The sequence below is a fragment of the Ischnura elegans genome, chromosome 6 (assembly GCF_921293095.1).
Source record: "Ischnura elegans chromosome 6, ioIscEleg1.1, whole genome shotgun sequence".
NCBI lineage: Eukaryota > Metazoa > Arthropoda > Insecta > Odonata > Coenagrionidae > Ischnura > Ischnura elegans.
Window position 1 is genome coordinate 41,402,118 of NC_060251.1, and position 20,059 is coordinate 41,422,176.

The 20,059-nt window shown below is 41.4% G+C and overlaps 1 protein-coding gene across 2 annotated transcripts in view; it reads left to right on the plus strand.

Moving 5' to 3' along the window:
* Nucleotides 1-6,663: 6,663 nt before the first annotated feature.
* LOC124160878 (ionotropic receptor 25a) overlaps nucleotides 6,664-20,059 on the plus strand; it is a 45,911-nt gene continuing 32,515 nt past the window's right edge. The window contains exons 1-5 of one of the 2 annotated variants that reach the window (XM_046536986.1): nucleotides 6,664-6,838; nucleotides 9,057-9,272; nucleotides 12,692-12,858; nucleotides 15,089-15,346; nucleotides 19,567-19,755. In XM_046536986.1, coding sequence (XP_046392942.1) covers nucleotides 6,682-6,838; nucleotides 9,057-9,272; nucleotides 12,692-12,858; nucleotides 15,089-15,346; nucleotides 19,567-19,755 — 987 coding nt within the window. In that variant the 5' untranslated portion in view covers nucleotides 6,664-6,681. Of the gene's footprint in view, nucleotides 6,839-8,239; nucleotides 8,451-9,056; nucleotides 9,273-12,691; nucleotides 12,859-15,088; nucleotides 15,347-19,566; nucleotides 19,756-20,059 lie in introns of those variants that run through there. The other variant, XM_046536987.1, reaches the window with a different exon arrangement.

A 20,059-nucleotide genomic window follows, 5' to 3' on the forward strand; every position in this document is an offset into this window, starting at 1 on the left:
ACGTATTACTTTTGCTGGACTACCAACTACGCCTTGAAAAGTGATATCCCGTTCCAAAATTCCTGTGATTAGTTCAAATATAGACCCTAATGAGTAGATGGAGCATGACGTCATGGAAGTGTAGAGATGGGTGATGTCTACTTAATTAAGGCAGATTCCAACGGCGAAGGTTGCAATGAGTATTTTGATTATCTTTACTCTATTGTTACGAGTGCATTTGGAGTGGCCTCTCAGCGCATTTCAGTATTCCTTAAGTATAGTCTTATCTTCTGGATACTGTGCCAAAACCCATGTCTCTGTGACAATGATTTGGGGAGATATTCGGAAAATATGATTTAAGGGGCTTATTTTTTTGGCCAAAAATGTGAAAAAAAATCAAATGCGCATCATTTGTGCAAATTTTTCCAATCTACGATCTTGAGGTGTTTATTTTGAGTTGATCCGCAACGGGTGGCTTTCCTTTCCTCTAAGGGAATGGTTTCTACTTCTCGCCCCGTTGGGCTCTTTAAGTTGTTGTGGCTGTAGTGCGCGTGACTTCCCACGCCTGTCGGCGATTTCAGCCGGGTATTTTTTAGTTGATTTCCATATAGAAATTTATAGCAAAATATGACGCCATATATGAATCGGTTCCGCCTCCGTCGTCCGCGTTCCTCCGCGTCGAGTTGTCCTTAGGTGACGACAGTTTCTCCAGCCATCCTGCTGGCGTCTTCAGGTCAGTGGACACTGGACACCGTGGATTTCGATAATCCTTAAATCCTGTGTATTGAAAGCCGTTACTATCCTAGGATAATCCGAGAAGCTATAGAGATAACTAAGCATCTAGAGAACTGCAACAGAGAATACGGCTAAACATTAGCCAACATAGGGAGAAGGGTCTTCAAAATCAATGACCAATCAGAGCCCACGTGAGATCCAACCAATCAGGACCGACCTCTGATCCCCAAGGTATCTATAAAAGACGACCTAATTTATGCATCGCTACTTCTGACCTGAAGACGCCAGAAAGTATGAGGGTTCTGGGCGAACCCTTCGAGGGTACAACGCACCGGGGCCAGGAACCAAGCCAGTGGCTTATACGCCCGATCACCCGGGGGGGGGCTGGAGAGGAGGGAAAAAGGATAGAGGCGCCGCCGCGATGGGAGCCCGCCGACGCCTCTGGGAAAGGATAGGAACGGAAGGGACGGGGCGAGGGAAAAACACCCCAACACTATAGAAGCGAAGGGGGCCCCACTAATTAGCGAAACCAAGCTATTAATGTTCTACCGATCCTCGTGGATTTTCCTATGAGGAAGAAAAATCCATCGATCGAATCGGTAGAAAAAAGACGCCAGCAGGATGGTTGGAGAAACTGTCGTCACCTATGGACAATCAACGCGGAGGAATGCCCAAAAGCTGCGACTCATACGGAGAAACGCCGCGGAACCTCAGATCAAACTTAAAATATGATGTTCTTATGATAAATCGTTTGTTGAATTCAGGTGAAATGGCCCTATATTATCATTAGCTGGGGTATTAAATTCCACGTTTATTAATTGGCTAATATCAGGGTAATTCCTTCTCGAATTTGTCCGCATTACAGAAGGCTACACACGTCACGTTGGACATGGTATAATTTTCTGGTAAGCGCTGTTTCGGAAATTAACGACCAGGTACGAGTGGACGGCTCATTGGAATATAACAGAGAACTGGAGAAGAAGATTGCCTGAATCTAGGACGCCAATCTGTGCTATAATTTCAGCATCCATCCCTTTCCCAAATATAAATAAAGCATTTCTAGGAAAATGATAACCCACGAGAGATAGGGGCGATCAAGAATGGGCTATTTTGTGACTACACGTTGGCGGAGATTCCGTCTGAGAGGCGCCAATTATTTCGACGTGTCCTCCGTGCGAACCTGCCTGCCCTTTCCTTTGTCGTGATCCAGCTGTCGTCGAAGGAGTCTCCGGATTTAATAATTCAAACGGCACGCTTCAATGCAGCCATAAACGGTGAATACATGGTGACATCCTCCAAACATGTACCCTTGGGATTTTTTCCACCCGGAATCAATGCCTACATGCTTCAGAAAATCGAAGAAATTGAATCATTTTTTAAATGGTCGATATTGAAAATTTAATCTCTCAAATGACTTTTCATTTCATTAAGAGGTCGTTCTAGGAGTACGCATTTTTAAGTTGTTTTTCGAAGCATACCTCTATGTCTCCTCATTTTTAATTTGACTTCATTCAATTTCAAGATAAACCTGACAAGGCATTGGTCTGCACGTATTAGTATGCCGAAGGATAAGATGGAGGATGAGACTTTATAGTCACAATCTCGCTGAATAAAGATGATTAATTATAATAATTATTATGTTATAACCTTATTGGCGCTTTTTTACCCCCCTTCTCCCTCAGTGTAAGCAAAAATATGCATTCGCCGACCCCCAAAATGTCAGCTAACTCGTAACCCCTCCCTCTACCTGGAGTTCTTACGTAATAATTGAAGTTCCCAGCCCCAACAACCGCGAAACCACTTATACTATTCCGCACTACAGTGAGGTATACAGGGTGTCGCAGGATGAAATAAGTTATCATGAGGGATTAAAAGGATGGGCAAAAGTCTCTACCCTCCTCCATGGAAATTAGGATATACAGTGCAGTGTTTCAGGAGGATTCTGCAATACTCCAGGAGGTGGTGTATAGGAGACAATTTTAAGTATTTTTTGTCCATAAACATGGGGTCGCAGCTCCTTAGATACTGAGATACAGAAAGGCTAATATTTTTTTGGATGTATTTTGCCGTTACCATGAAAACGGTTTTTCTTAGGATGTCTACCTTATATGACATCTTCTTTAATACTCTGGATTTTTAACCCTTGGGCTGCGGGAGTTCACGGTTATAGGTGCTAGCCAGTGCAGAAAAGACTCCCTCTGCAGGAGACACCCCCTGCTACGAGACGCTTAGTGATCCTTAGGGTGAGGGAATGTCCCGAAGTGCAAGATATCCTGATAGCAATGAACATTTTGGGTAAATGCCGCAGCCAGCGTGCAAAATGTAGAAAAACGTTCCCGCACCCTAAGGTTTAGGGACATTGAATAATTAAGGTCGGAAGAAAATGTGCGATTATAATTGCTAGAAGCATCTTTGAGAAAAATCTTTGATCTTAATTAAACGAGAGCTTTGAGCGAGGATCAAAACTACAATTGCGAAATCTCACCCATTTTTAGATTAACTGTTTCAGATAATTATAATCGCACATCTTCGTCCAACCTTCATTATTTAATTTCCTTAAAAAGCTGGAGTATCAAATGAAATTTCGAAAAGACTGGATAAAAATTATAACTGCAGGGTGCGTCAAAAAATGTTTGCGTTGCCGTAGATTAGCCACTATGGTCTAATGACCAGTGGCGGATACAGATGGGGAACGCGGAGGGCGCGTACTGCCGAACATTGCAAAACCACAATAGGGTGGTTTCCTATTATTTTTCTATTGCTTAAATCGAAAGATTATTACTCCTGGAGTACGTATTTCACGCTTTTAGATTTTTAAATGACGATATCTATTTTTCGCGATTAAATGAAAAGTGAAAATTTTCAAGCGCCCGAAAACGCGACGGCTAAGTATCAATTATGGGAAAACTCCTTGTGACGTCGTTCTGGTTCCCGCTGTCGCAAAGTGAGGTGACCTTGGGGCGAGGGTATGTCCTTCTCTGCGATGCAGGCTGCTAGCAGGTAGCAGAATACCCTGCTAGCTGGTAGCGCTTGGCTTAAATAAGGATTATTAATACCTTATCAAACGAAGAAAACTTTCCGACCTTAGCCAGTTTTAATAGGTGATTATTAAGACATGTTTCCCTGATCTCTGTGCCTCATTCATGCATTGGTAATATCAGACGATCTAAAACTCCTATCTACTCGTATAGAAACTAGGTCCCTGTGACGTCACTTGGAGTGGCATCGCATGGGCGCCAATCTGGCCTTTTTCAAATGCGGTTAAAATTGACTATTGCCATTCGCCTAAACTGGGATTTTTAAAAGCAAATAATTTGTATATTATGAATACACTAATGGTGGGTAACGAATCGCAATCAATGCCTTTCGTTTTCTTTGATGAAGGAAACTTTGATACGCAGGAAGGACCTTGATACGCAGTGGCGTAACTAGGAATATTCTTTCGAGGGGAGGGGGGCGGACGGGATGGCCTGGGGTGGCCACTCCCCTCCCCTATGTTCGGGAAAACTTTTGAAAAATGACATGCCTGGAAATACATTTCACATCATTTAATTTTTTCATTACTCTGAGGCTTTTGGGGGGATCTGTCCCCTTATCCCCCCATAGTTACGCCACTGTTGATACGTCATATTGAAAAGAGAAGTGCACCGCAGGAGACCGAAGGATATAATGTTGCTGCCGTCCTCACTGGTAATATTAAGGCCGTTTTACACGAAGCACGTCATTTCGCAGGTTGGCACTGAAAACATTTGTTAAAAATTGGGAGAATGTAAGCTCGAAATTAGATTGGGGGGTAATTTTAAGGCCGTTTTACACGCGGTACGTACTTACACAATCTGACGTGTGTACGAAGGCGCAGTCAAAATTGCGTCGTGTGGCTAGCGGTGAATTGCTAGAACACATGCGAGAATGCGTGGACGTGAGATGGCAAAATAGTCCCTGTTCTAATTTCGTTCATGCGTTCGCGCAATTCCACGCCATTTTAGAAATTAATGCAGTTTTAACCTGCGCAATTCCGTGCCCCGTGTAAAACCGCCTTTAGGCTCGGCTGTAAGGCGTGCATGTATAGCGCCAATGCCGATGCCATGACTCGTAGAAGTAAAACGCTATCTTACATCCGCAAGTTCTCATTGTCTGACATTACCTTTACCCTTCAATACGCTTTTCCTCCCCTATTCTGCGCACATAGAGGGCATAAGATTTCGCTGGGTCTTTTTTCTTCATCCGTTCGACCCTAGCTCGGGAACTACACTGTACTCTCTCGGAGATCTGAGAGAGATTATCGACCGGCGCTCGATACACCCGAGCTGGCGACTCACATGTCTTATTCATAAGCGCTCCACGCTCTTCCATTTTTTTCACTCGCTCGTCGACAAGTGGCGGAAATCCGATCGTCGTGGTTTTCCTCACCCATCAATTTGGAAGTCTGCAGGTGACTCGGCCGTCATGGGAGCCGATGCAGGTTGACGCTGTGACGGAATACCCCCTGCCGCCGCTGTCACTGGCCCCATTCACCCCGCTCCCTACCCGCCCATGTCCCATTTGACCCCGCTTCAGAGGAGTGTATTCGCTCGTCGTCAATCCGTGACAGCGGAACGAAGCGTCCAGAGGAGGATTGGAAAATGTTCCTGCTAACTTGGGGATGACTCCCATGATCAAGGGGATTGCATAGAGGAGGCCCAATTCCATCCCATAGAATGCTGCTTTCTGTTGCCACTTCGGTCTCATTTTAATCGGTTTTCAAAAATGTCCGCGGGGCGGTGATGAGTGCAATGCGATCCACTTTTTTCCAATATTTTGCAGTATAATATTTTCAATGCGAAGAATAGCATGTAAAAGTTATGAATTTGATAGATCACATCATCATGTATATAAATTTATGTTAACATTCCTTATTATGTTATTTCCCAGTGAAATTCGGATCACTTTGTCCGTCAGCGATGCGATTGGCGACATTTGTAAACCCATTTAAATCTGCAGTGAGTGACAACACATTTAGAGGCCGGCTTGCGTATCCTCCTTTTTATTTTAATTCGTGGCCATGATGAAGAGGGGTCGCCCCATTCTGCATTTGGTGTCTAACTTTGGCGGTTCGATTACCCCAGCTCTACTGCTGATATTCACCTTGCTCACAGGATGCAGAGCCCAGCTCATCTCCAGACACAAATTCGGTGAGTTATTCCAGAACGCATTCAACGCATGACGGGTCCACCGAGTAAATTAACCTGGTTAACTTATATGGTAAATGAGGAAATGCACTGAATGTGCTAAATGAGGAAGTAAAATGTAATGCAAGGGAATGGTGAATGAAATGGACTAAATGAGGAAGTAAGCGCTGAAAGTCACATCGGAGAGATTAGTGAGCGAGGCCAACATTAAAACCTCAACTACAGAACAATGATGAGAAATGGAAAAAGCTAAAAAATAAGAAGTCAAAGAGATGTAATGAGTTTATCTTTGAAAAGTAAAATAGCAAAAAAGAACTCATTTGTAAGAGGGACAATTATCGTTTTTGGCCATGAAGTTTGTAGCATATTACATAAAAAAGCATTTTTACTTATAAAAAATATTCATCTGTCACGTTTAAATGGGATTGCTCTAAAATTTCCATAGTTTTCTCATGGATGAAAAGTAGAAGAGATCTCGTTATTAAGAGTAACAGGTATCGTTTTTGGCCCCAACGTTTGTAGCTATAAACTGAAAAAAGCATTTTTACTAATAAAAAATATTCATCTTTCACGTTTAAATGGAATTCTCTAAAATTTCCATAGTTTTCTCATGGATTACCACACGGCATTACAGCTTCAATAGCTTTTAGAGTAATTTTTCAGTTACCAAAATTTCTCCTTCTCAGGTCAAATACAGATACAGACTTAAGATGTCCTTAATTGATTCGCCTCCCGATTTGAGGAAATGATGATCATTGTATGCTTTCCAGTGCTCGTCCTGGAAAGCGCCAGTTCGCAGATGAAGCTGCCCAACGCCTTCGTTTGCGGATTGCGCCAGGCCGAGTCCACCCTGAGCGGAGTGACCTTCTCTGAGGCCGTCGTTTTCCTCGGTCGGACTGCTGACAAGTGGGCTGAAGGCGACAGGAGCGCCATTGAAGAGGATGCCATGCAGAGCCGTGAGTGTAGTCTTAATCTAAATCTTGGAGAGTCTGCTGTTCAAGATATTTTGAGAGAGCCTAATTATTATGGTAAAAACGATCACAAGGATGAGATTATGGAATTGGACTGCAGAACCGATAGATTTAAGATGTGACTTTTCCGCGTACAACAATGGACCATAATACCTGCGACAGTTTAGCTTTAGGATAGCTTGACACGGACTAGGTAAGATAGACTCAGCATAAAAAAAGGAAATGATAGCTTTAATTGTCAATGCATTAATGCATTCATTTCTTGGCATGTAATAACTCATGCATGAATAACTTACTCATCCTCGTGCTGGACCCCCTATAACGACGGTGGACGGCAATGGCCAGACGGTGCCAGCACTATGCAGTGGGGAATACCTGGCACTACTGGCCCGGGGGTGTGGAATTTAATAAATAAATTTTGGGAAATTTTAATCCTTGCCCTCTTGAGATTGAATCGATTCTGGTAAGTTTCGATTCAATTTGATCCAGACATCCATTAATTTAAATTATTATTTTGTTCACTCAAGACGGTGTTAATTATGCTATAAAATGAGTCACCTCTGAAATCTAGCTAACTGCGCGATTTTGGTATTCTGACTTAAATTTGTCAGTTTCGGAACTGGAGGGCGTCAAATATTTCCAGGCTGGAGGGCGCACCGGGATACCTCTCAGCAAGGGCGCAGCTAGGAATTAAGGATGGTGGGTTTTAGGTTCAACTAATACCGGGGTGTGCGAAGGTGTGGCATACCTTCCAGGATAAACGGTAGGTGCGAAACTAATAAATTGCGGAATTTTAAGATAAACGGTTCAAAATGGTGAGTTTTACGGCTTTCTAAGGGATATTTAACTAATACTTACACTATTCAATTAGTAAAATCAATCCAATTAAGTAAAATGGATTAAACTTAAAAATTTCTCTCAGCTCTGAGGGGGGTTTTAACCCCCAAACCCCCCCTCGCTGCGCAACTGCCTCTCGGTATCCCGGCGGCCCAGCACGGGGCTGCACTCACTACGTTAACTTTTCTTTTTCTATTGCTAACAAGTAGTTTCATTTGCATGGTATCATGTTCATGACCTTAGCACTCTCCTAGTTTCTAGCCTGACTGCGTGTCGTTGTACTTTGTGTTAAGCCTGTGTCCGGCAAACGAGCACGTGTCTGATTAAGGCTAATGATAGGCCGTTGCACCCCTGGTGTGGTATCATCCCGTGCCCCACCCTCCGGTGGTGGCTTGTACGGTAGGTGTATATGAAATACACGAGGGCTGTATATAGATAGGATAATGAAGATCGAGTATTCTTGTGCTCTGTAGAGGGTGAATAGAGTTGACTTTTGTCAATATTTATTTTTATGTAACTATGGAAATTTTACCCAAATATTTCCTCAGGTGTAAATTTTTCATGTTTGAGATGAAGGGATATCAGTTTCACTTTGCATTTAGAGGTCGTGGCGGTACCAATCGAGTGGAGATTTTTACTAGTTGCGTGAATGTGTGGCAGTGGTTGTGAGTGTGAAATGAGTACACCTGCGGACACAGAACGATGTGGATCGAGACTCAGATAAGATATTGGAGTATCAGGCTTTTCGGAACAAGACCCGGTAAGTGATATACGCCCAATAATTATGTGTTGTTAGTGTTTCAGTATTTGGTTTCGAAAGTACATAATAGTAGATTACAGGGGAATCGGGTTGGTTTGGTGGTTAGAGTGTTGGTTTCTCACCCGGCGGGCTCGCGTTCAAATCCCGGCGGTGGCTGAGGATTTTCAGAGAATTGTCGATCCCTGCTTAGATGTGCGTGGATGACCTTTCAAGCGTAACACTCCGTCCGTCTGATAGGACGCTAAGCCGTGGTCCACTTGGCGTCTTTCTTTTAGAGCAAGCTAATGCCGACGCCGGGTTTCTCTCCACCCTTCCCTCCATACCATTTACTCATGGCGCAAACTACCACCGCTGTCCAAATACCACCATACCAATAGTAGATTACAGCTCATATAATTCATCAGGAAGGGAAGAGATCACAGGATAATATTTTCCATGAACTTCTCAATGTTCCCTTAAATTTTCCATGTGATAGCCTTAGAAGTTATAAATCAGCATTATGTCAGAAAATAGACAAAATACGATCGGTTGAGCGTGAGTAATCTGTCTTTGTTTTTCGTCAAGTTCAAACGCCAAGTTCATGTGTGCTTTCCTTTTCAACCCCAGTGTCGCGAGAGTTGATGCAGAGGAACGAGACCAAAGTGACGGCCTTGATCGACTTCACGTGGACTGGTTGGAGTAGAGGGCGGAAGGCGGCAGTGATGTCCGGGGTGCCATACATAAGGATTGAACCCCTCCTCGGCACTTTCCTCAGGGCCACCGAAGCAGTCATCGCCAAAAAGGAAGCGGCCGACGCCGTTCTCATCTTCGCCAGTGAAGATGGTAAGATCACGGCTGGTCTATCGAGTTTACCGTGACGAACCGGGCATCGTGCCGGCATAAAATTATACGACACGGTGCGTTATATGTTGCAGCTACTTATCGCGACGATTAATGGGCATTTCATGAAGCCATTAAAATCTTGACTTTATTGCACTGGGATATATACTTAAGTGATGGTAGTAGCAAGAAAAGGGGTTTCTTTTGATTTACGATTTCTTACCACCCGCTTCGTGTGGTTTTGTAATTCGTTCGCCTAGTAAGGATGGAAGTTGGATGAGCATTAATTAAGTTAAATTCTATGACCTCAGAAAATAAAATCGTTTCCAGGCTGAATTAACTTTAGGAACCCAGTATCGATGGTATTTGATGGCTACTAGTCGAATCATTAGCTTCGATTACTCTGAAACATAAAGCGATTACTCGCCACTACCTCAGAATAAAATGTACCCATCTGGCACGGTCTTCAGCGGGTAAAGCCTTGGGCCTCTGATGGAGGCTTGTCGTCCATTGGTTACGACCGTGTGCCTACTCGCGATAATGAGTCAAAACGTGGTTATGCGCAGCTGTTTCTACATTCCAGGGAAATGATCCCACGGCTTCTACATGTAGGTGTTTTCGAAAAATGCTCATCTCTTGAATAATTTTTGTAAACTACCGTGACCTAAATCAAACATGCAGTTCATTACAAACTGAGTAGCGCAAAGAAGTACAAAACTGAGTACCCCACAGAGAACGACCCAGACCGCTCGGAGCTGCTTCTTTTGTTGATGATTTTTGACGCTCTTGCTTCTTGAATATATAGTCGCACATAGTCGGTGCAAGTTGATATTCAGGCAGCAGGCTAGGGTTCACATCTGGATGAAGGCCTTTGAATACCTACCACTGAGCCAAAATCCTCGTGACGGGAGACGGGTCCTTCTTCCTTGAATGCGTGAAAGGCAACGTCAGTATCTCAGAACTGGATACGAAGGTGGGGTGTTCCGTAAACAGAAGTATGTTTTAGTTGTCGTAACTGCCACCGGAGGGCGTAGTTTTATTCTGATATTCAATTTTTTGTGTGTGAGCGTGCGACGATTCGTCGCCAATCTCGCAGTCTGTTGTGTGTGGAACTCATGGTGAGAATGCGTGGTGCCTCAGCCGCTCCAGCCCCAGCCCCCTTCCCCGCCGCGCCCCGCCCCCAAATGTGCTCAAGTTTCGGCGGAACTGCAGGCAAGGAGGCTTACTGACTGAAGGCTGACTGATAAGTGAAATTTCCCCCATTATTATACTGATAAGTGAAATTGCCCTCATTATTATTCACTATAGTCATGATATTGTTAAAGTTATGAATATATATTTTTTTAATGTTTAAAGTGCATTGTGTATTTCTCTGGTCCTTCGGGTTATAGTTGCATGGACATCGTATTGTTTCATCCCGCGACAGTGGATAAGGTAAAGGTTTTATCCTCTGAACGTTTATCTATTTTTGTTTCATATATATACATTTTTCACTCTGAATAACTGAAAAACTCCTTAAATCGTGCAAATAAGGAACCATATTAGCCCATTTATAAAGTATAAATTGTTTCTTCACTCGGTTTTTATCAACTTTGTCATGAAAGGTCGTGACTTTGTCACATACTTTTTCTTCATTCTGATCGTCTGTTTTTAATGGTTGTGAACATAGGCAAAATTGCATTTCAAGTTGACGCAGCCGGCGACTGGTAATAGCGCTTTTGCATGTACCTACGTGAATGATTTGCCGTCAAGTCGTCGTGGTACGTTAGGTACCTGAAGTGAAAATTTAATTTTTTTCATCTTTTATTATGTGAAGGCCACTAGAGTCTTGCCTTCCCTTGCTTGAAACTCCGGAAGACAATTTACTCCATATATCACGCTGATGCACGTTGTCTACCCAGTGTCTCTCCATCAATAACAAGTGATAGGTAAAAAATATTATTATCCGAAATTAATACGCCTTTAGTAACGTTTGGCTGTTCCTGTGGAAAGAATATTCCATTTTCATTGTCGCAATACATATTACTGTGCCAACGGAGAAATTTCTTTAACTAAATAAATATTATTTATTGTTGCCATCGAAATTTATTGTCTTACTGTAAGCTGTTAATATCTAATTGTGTTTACGTTCATATTAAAAATATCTATTTAATTCCAAAACTAAATGGCCAAAAGACGTATTTGAGATTCTCATTTCTGTCTATCAAAGGTAAAACGATAAGTTTGAATTCATAATTAGTGGTTAAATTTTCGTCAAAAATTTACGATATAGGTACTAAATTTTATATTGAGGTACTCAGCTCAATAAAATGAATCATTTGCTATATTCTAAAAACGATTTAAATATAAGTCACTATGAAAATACTTCTCATTTAGTCATTCCATCATAATTTTAAAATAAAACCGCGAAAGTTGCCACACACTTTTCATAAGTTGCTGGCGTCACAAGCTTTTTGGCACATTCACTCATTCATGCTGTTTACACTACAAGCATTTCCATGGAAACGCTTGTAGTGTAAACAGCAAAGAGCCATGCGACACGGGTGCGCGATGCTGAAAAGTAGCTGAAACGCGGTGGCCTGCTCTGAGAGAGTGAATCACGCCATTTAAGTTCCCTGCGAAAAGGAAAGGGCATTGATTTTGCACTACGAGTCACTCGTAAATTAGACGCGTGGCACGCGCGCCGGATCGAAAAATAGAATAATGCGGGTCTCGTTATTTTTCAAACTATGGAAATCGTCGATGTAAAAAAGTTGGTGAAGGAACACATGGCGGTGAGCCCAAAGAGATGATATTATTTTCCTATTCCTAAAACCGAAATGGGTCTTTCAAATGTTTTAGGTATTTTAGCTACAAAGGTCTTCATCACCTTTTCCACAGTTAAAATAATTTTGGTCATAGTCAGTAGCTAAATCAAGGTAAATATTTTCGTTCGAGGCAAGGCAAAGGTTTTTTTTTCACTGAGGAATTATTAGACTTCACGGCATCAAGTGTAGGCTATTATTGAGCATCATTTTTTAGGTGTATCTTTAATTTACTTATAAATATGGACAAAATAGAACGATTTTGATGATTCAATTCCGGTTTGTCCATTTTAATCTTGCATCAGGCTTGTGGGATATGTTACTTGATATCCGTCGTAATTCATAACATTCGATTACATAACTATACTTGTCGACTGCACTTTCTTTATCGATAAATTAAGAATACATTATGTGCAGTGGAATTTAACGTCACAATTTCATGTTTGGAAGTGTAATAACGTAGATTTTAGACCATTCTTTATTTCCTTTAGTACCTCAGGATATAAGTGATTTAAAAAGAGTTTTTTCATTTAACAAACTTTCAGTAAACGTCATTCATAAAAATGTTTACAGTTATATTTTGATTAACACACTTTCGACCTATTTTTTAATTTGCAGAGGTGGATGAAGCCATTTTCACTATGCTGGGACGCTCACTTCTCAGAGTTCTGGTGTTAAATGGACTTAATGGAGATACGATTGAAAAACTACTTCGAATGCGGCCGTCGCCATCATATTTCGCCATATTTTCCGATTCCATCAAAGTGATGCAACTTTTCAGAGAGGTAAGCGTTGTGATATCTAAAAAAGTGTGACGCTGATGCTTTGAAAGTATGCGAAATGCATTTTCCTAGAAGAGATATAGAAATATTGAATTCTTGAACATTGAAATTGAAAGCTATTGTTCGACAGACGGTAAAAGTGATAATTTTAATGGAAAAACTGTATGATATTACGATCGGTCGGGGAAAATATTTATTCATAATTTTTTAAAGAATTGATATAAGCTGTCGAGATGGACAGGATTTGGATTAAGTAAAACGTTGGAGGGATTTAAGAATAGCCTCTTTTTCTCAGTTATAATTATAATTTTAATAATATGAGTCATAAACAATGTATACAACCCAAAGTGAAATTTCCCGAAAGCTCTATTTTTGGTTTCAATTGTTTAAGGAATAATGGTACCCATGAAGTATGTATTTCTAATTCCAAAAATAAAAATAATTTGTACTCAGTTAACGAATTCCTTACGCATTTCCCGGTGATTAATGTGGATTTCATAAAATTTTAATTTTTGCCATCTTATCGGGTATTGAAAACGATGAAAAAATTCACGTTTTGAGGTTTTTCTTCTAAATAAAATCAGCTTTTTGTGTCCTTACCAATAACTACTTTATAATTCAACAATTTATACGTGATACACTATTTTATAATTTTTTTGTATGATTTTTATATGTCATCACATTATACCACCGATTTGAGTTAAGTACATCAGGTAAAGCTTCCTCTTCTATAAAGTAGATCAACACCGAAAGTTTAGGTGAAAATTTTATGATTATGTGAATTTAAAAAATAGGTGTTGTGCAGTACTAAAAAGAATATTTAATAAGAGAAGGATTGTTACGCGGTAGCTGTTATAGCCCTTCTACGCGGTTTGGATCGTAAAAGGGCTTTACCTCCCTCAGGAGTGTAATACCTAACATTTAACAAAGTCTAGAAAGTACCTCCCCGAAAGAATTGCTCAAGGCTGATGGTATCCGTTTGCTTGGCAAAAAATTAAATTCTTGCGCTCATTTTCAGGAATTATTGATTTCTGTTAGTCCTGTTATGTAAAAAAAAGATAATGAAATAATTATATTGTCAATTATGCTGCCTCAACGTTTCGGAACGCGTGACCTGCGAGGTCCCCCTGGTAGTTACAATTTCTGAAAGAGTATTTCACTTTTTGGAGACCTACTTCTGAAGATTGCAACAAATTACATAATGAATCTGAGAGACATTAGTCATTAATTGTGAATCAGCCTTACACGTATTTTTCAAGACTATGGGCTACCATTTTGGTCGTTAAATTCACTATAAAAAGTTTTTAACACATTGTAAATCGCTAGTATATTTGGAAAAGATAAATATCATCACGAAATGGTTTTGTTTTTTGGCTGACGACCAGTGCGTGCCATAGAAACCCATAGTACAGGAGGTCGCCCTTGAGAAGCAGGCACATTTCGATATAAGGCAGCGGAAATGTTCCAACGACATTCGTCAGGGTTAAATATTTTATTTATGCATTGGCGTAATTAGGAATATGCTTTGGGGGGATGAGGGGGCTAGGGGGCGACTCCACCCCCCCCCCCCCCCCCAAGAAGTCGGGATCCGAGAAAATTTTTGAAAAATAACATGCTTGGAAACAGGGGCGCAGCTAGGAATTAAAGCTAGGGGGGGGGGGGTTTAGGCGCAAAAAGAACTGGGGTGTGTGGTATACCCGCCAGGGTAAGCGGGAGATGCAGGAGCCCTCACCCAAAATTTTTTTAAGATAAATGGTACAAAATGGTGAGTTTTATGGCTTTCTGAGGGATATTTTATTAATCCTTACTCTCTTCTATAATTTTATTAATCAAATGAAGTAAAATGGATTAAACTTAAAGGTTTCTCTGAGCTCTGGGGGGGGAAGGGGTTTAATCCCCCAAAACCCCCCCTCGCTGCGCCACTACATGGAAATGCATTTTACATCAATTTGGTACTTAAAATTTAACTTTAAGTAGAAGCAGTTATTATACATCAAAAACAAGGCAATAGTATTATAATAATTTTTTTTCTGAGGCTCTGGGGGCGATTTAACCCCCTCATCCCCCACCCCCCATATTTACGCCTCTGTATTTATAATCATGTGATTTTCAATGTTTTATACGCTGATGAAACTGCGCCAAACATTCACCCGTTCTAGATGCTTGACTAATAATTTTTTTGGACGTTTATGATATTTTTCTCGTCTTCTTATAATGACTGAATATATGTTAGGCGACCGTCGGTGGCTTGGTCTTCCTCGACGACCGCTGGATCCTGGCCGTGAAGGACTTTCGCCGTCCCGTGTTGAACTCGACGGGTCGTCAGGTGATGATGGTGTCCCCCGCCCGGGACTCGTGCTGTGCCTTCATGCCAGAGGGTGAGTGCCGGGCAGGGCCTTGCGGAGGCGCTGGCGGAGACGCCGTTGAATGGTCAGCCGCCGGCATCTCCGATGGCTGGACCGGGGAGAGGAGACCAGGATGCCGCTCTGATGTGAGTATTTAGGAGGAACCAACATTGCGTTCGTTCTGCAATTTATTATATCCTCATTCGCATTCACACTGTCCACATGACAAATACACGAGGGAATCACAATCTTGTTATTTCCCATGTGTTATACCTCATCACCGAACTGTCACTTACAACAAATCATTTACCGTTACTGCATGTAGGGAATGGAATAATCTTAACCTTTCAACTAGGAACTCATTATCATTGGCATATTTTAAGAGGAGGCTACACAAAGCACTTTTCACCTCACGAATAGTTGGTTAATATACACGACACTGAGCAGCGCCTACGACTAAGTGATATATGTCACTAAATGTTTATACATATATGTTATATTTTATTGATGTTTTTATATGTTATGTCTTAATTGAATGTGTTATATTTTTGTGTATTCTATGTACCTCAATAACTATGTTGTATTTTGCTTGTAACCTAACATTAGCTTTCACTAAGTAAGTTTTCGCAGGTTTTTCACACCACCCTTCTTGTGTGGGCGTTTTTCTGCAGTGGGTTTTTTTCCTGAAGGATACTACACCCTTATCCTCATGTTTTTTTCCCACAAACAGATCTCTTTTTTCTTGCACAAAATTTTCACATATACTTGTTTATCTTTTTTGACATTTCACAAATAGTGTATATTGTACATGTTTTGTATTGTAAACGTTTATCTACCGTTTTGAAATATGTTTGCATTGACGCTAACGAGGGGTTAGGTGGAAGAGGGGACTTCTTAGTCTCAACCTCGCCCAAATAAAGACATATTATTATTATTCACTCACTGAGTTAAAGGGGATCAGGTTGGTGTGGTGGCTAGAATATTGGCTTCCCGACCCAGGAGTAAGGGCTCAAACCCCTTCGATAATGTCCGCGGCGCGGTGATGAGAGCAATGCGATCCACTTTTTTTCCAATAGTTTGCAGTTTAACGAGTAATAGCATTATTACGAGTTTGTAATTACGAGTAATGGCATTGAAGAGTTATGAATTTGATAGATACATCACGTGCATGATTTTCGGTTAACACCCCAAATTACACCTTATTTCTCCGTGAACCTCGAATCACTTATTCCGTCAGCCACGCGAGTGGCGACTTTTATAAATCCATTTAAATGCGTGGTGTGTGTCAACACTGGGTGGGTGTATTGGCCACTTGTGGTCAGGGATGGCAAGTGAAAAGAAACGAAAATGTTTCGTTTCGACCCGGAGAAAACGAAAACACGAGGGCTGGGTTTAGAGTCGCTCCCGAACGAAATTAAAATCACCAAGTAGTTTAGTTCTGACCCGGGACGAAACTTTACTCCCAGGAACGAAACTAATTTAAACGAAACTCCGCTGCTCGTAGTTAAGTTTCGATCCCAGAAGTTGAAGGGAGGAGGATAAGAGGGAACAGCTTGGAACGTAGGCTTTCGCTGCGAGATTCATTGATGTCGACGACTTTCGGGTGCAGCTGCGGATTGCGCGTTGTCACGCCAGCTTTTGCGGCCATTGCAGGTCGCATCGCCAGGCGGTGAATAGGAAAGTAAGGTATTATGAATAATATTTATCCCGAGTAATCCATTCACCGCCTGATGATGCCAACTGCAATGACCAAGAAAGCTTGCATGGCAACGCGCAATACGCAGTTGCACCCGAAAGTCGTCGACATCAGTAAGAGGGAATAGTTCCGACCCAGTACATTTGACGCACGTGTAGAGAGGCTAAAGCGATTAGGTTCGTCATATTTCGACTGAACACTGCGTTGTGAGTGGAAAAGTTCACCATGCATCTAGAGGCAAACCTCTACCCCCATTAAACCATACTTCCAACTCGGATTATGGGTCGAAACTAAACTTTTAGAAGATGAAGCACGTGGTCCCACTGGTGCGAAACATAATCTATGTTTTTTCTTTTGTCCCAGAGGTTCGTTCAGTCTCGACCAGAAGTATTTTTGACTCCGATTTCGTTTCGACCCTGATTTTAGCTCCCCTGATTTAATTCATTTTCGTTTCGTGTTTACATTTCGCTCCCGGGAACATGACTATTGAAGTTTTACTGGTTTTGAATTTCGTTTAGTTTCGATTGTCATCCCTGCTTGTGGATCCTCTTTTGTAATATCCGTTGAGACGGTCAAAGGCTCCGCTCCACGGTGTCATAAAACGACCGTTTTCGCAGTAGAATCCTGGGGGTCAGGGATCGGAGAGTAAAGGAGGTATAAGAGTCTCAGCTGGTATCTTTCTGGTAGGTCTTTTTATATGAGTCCCAGGAAAACAACTCACTTTTTCGGGGTTTGAACGCTTTTAATAGAAGCATGGTCTTCGATCGTATCCAAAGAAAACGAAGTGAACTTCAATGAAACGTGCACTTACCTCGGCTGAAAGACCTCCACTGTCTTCACCAAAGAATCGGTGTCTTGAAGTAAAACATAAAAACTGTGAATGCTGAGCGTTAAAACCCATACAGCTTCAATAACCTTACCGCGTTGCGGCTAATCCAACTCCCGACGCGCGGAGACGAACCCTGCCGCGCGATCGAAAAATCAATTTAATTTCCGGCGTCGCAAACTTATTTCAAAGATAACTGCATAAACACCTCAATAAATCTTCAAAGAATGCTCTCATATAAGTTACTTTGCGTGACTTTGCCGAAAACCCATTTGAAACTCTACCTAAACGTAAAACATTGTTGAAAAACAGTATCCGCCATTTTGTAACTGCACGGTAAGAACTTATCAATGATATTCTTTAATATTACGGAAAATTAAATAAAAAACCCTATGCCAACAGATTATGTGGTTTTTTTATTCCGCAAGAATCCACCCATAACTTCACCATCTACTTACTTTGGAAGATTTTCAGAGAAAATTGAATACGGGCGTTTTTGTGGAAATTTGTTCGCGTTTGAACCTCTGTATCTCAGTAGCGGGTGGGATCCAAGTCAAATTAAGTACATATCCATAAATTTCAATCATTTTTGAGAATGCCTGCGAAGTTTTAAGTTCATAACTCAAAAAAAGCCATTTTGTAATTTTGTCCGGCTTTTCCGATTTCCGCCCACTGTACAAAGGTTGGTTTGGATAGGTCAAGGTATAGCTCTCCCAACATTTAGCCAAGATCAGGTGCATATGACACATTTAAGTTATGGGGCCAATTCCTTTTCTGGCCCATCTCGCACTTGGGCGATTTTATTTCGAGGTCTCCGAAGGCATTACTCGGGATATATTTTACTCATAGTACCTTACTTTTTCAATGCTCTGGTCTAAAGATATCAATAAGACACTGTTCATATAAGGAAGATTTATAGGTAGTCCAATGACGGATATACACGATCAAATTTGAAGATAGTAAATATGGGAGTACATATTTTTATGATCTCCCTTCACATTTTTTTAAATTTAACTGTTAGCCCGGATGTTTTCTTTAGGAAACCACATAGCATGTACAAGCTATTGGGGCAAGCTGTGGATGTTTTTCACCATAGGTCACCAGGAATTTAAAGCCAGCATTAAAAAAATGTATTTTCGGTTTTCACTATAGAAATCATCCGACATGCTGCGATGCATGCGGTAAAGTTGCTGAGAACTGGCATGTGGTTCATCATGAAATTCGCTGTAGTGCATGGACCGCTGGCCCTGCAATTCTCTTGATAAATCATCAAACACTATTCGGAATTGTCGAATAAAAGAATATTAGATGTAAATGTATACCTCATCGAATCAATCATGCATCTTTGCTATTTTATCATCATGCTATTTGCCAATTGCGTTCAAATATCAGTGGCGAAAATGATTTTTCTGCAGTCACTAAATTAGTATCCTTTTCTCCCCAAAATCGCAAAGCGGAAAGTTTACATGTTAACGTCCATGACTTAAGCTTAATAACATCACACTTTTTTCTGCTGTATCTTGGTACCCTCTCATTACATCCTGCTCTGCAGCTTTAAATTCGAGCTTGTAATAAGGAATAAGAAATAGATAGTTTTTATTGTCATTTAAGAAGTACATTTTTGGTAAGGTTCGTGTTGGAGCATCCTCGGAAATGTTCAAAAACAGGGCCAAAGCCATTGAAACACCTCGGGTACTGAATTATGGTTGAAAGATTCATTTGTCCCAGATTTCCATTATGCCAGTGGCCTGCGATGGTTTGCGGTTACTGCTCAATTCTGGCAACCGTCATTAGTTAAAAGTTATTTGTCAATTCTTGTGATGTTCTCACTTAATTTTTCTCAGATAGAGTCGCTGTTCGTGGAGCGAGTGGCAGAGTTACTGGCCGGCTCAGCCGCTGCTCTTGCTGTCAATTCACGCTCGTCCTCGTCCTCTGGGACTGGTGGCAAAGACCTTACAAAGCCAGACAGCAGTCAGTGCCGGGAGAACTGTACTGACCAGCCACCGATGGACTTCTACGCGGCTGTGGGCAGGGTAAGTGGAAGAAATGAATCTCTGCCAAAGTAGCAGAACAATTCAAATATACCTAAAACCAAATAGATGCGCTCAGATTTGGACAAATGCAGGGCTTGTAATCATCTGAGATCTTGAAATGATCATACCTAATTGAAAATCGTTGTATATGAATGGATGAAGATATTCAATGATCAATGCCAGGCATTAAACTTTCAAATGGAGAGAGTTAAAAGTAATCTTTTATATCAGAAATTTAGATTCTCCTACTTCGCACCATAGGATTAGTCATCGAGTTTCGATATTTGGCCGAAAAACATTTTTA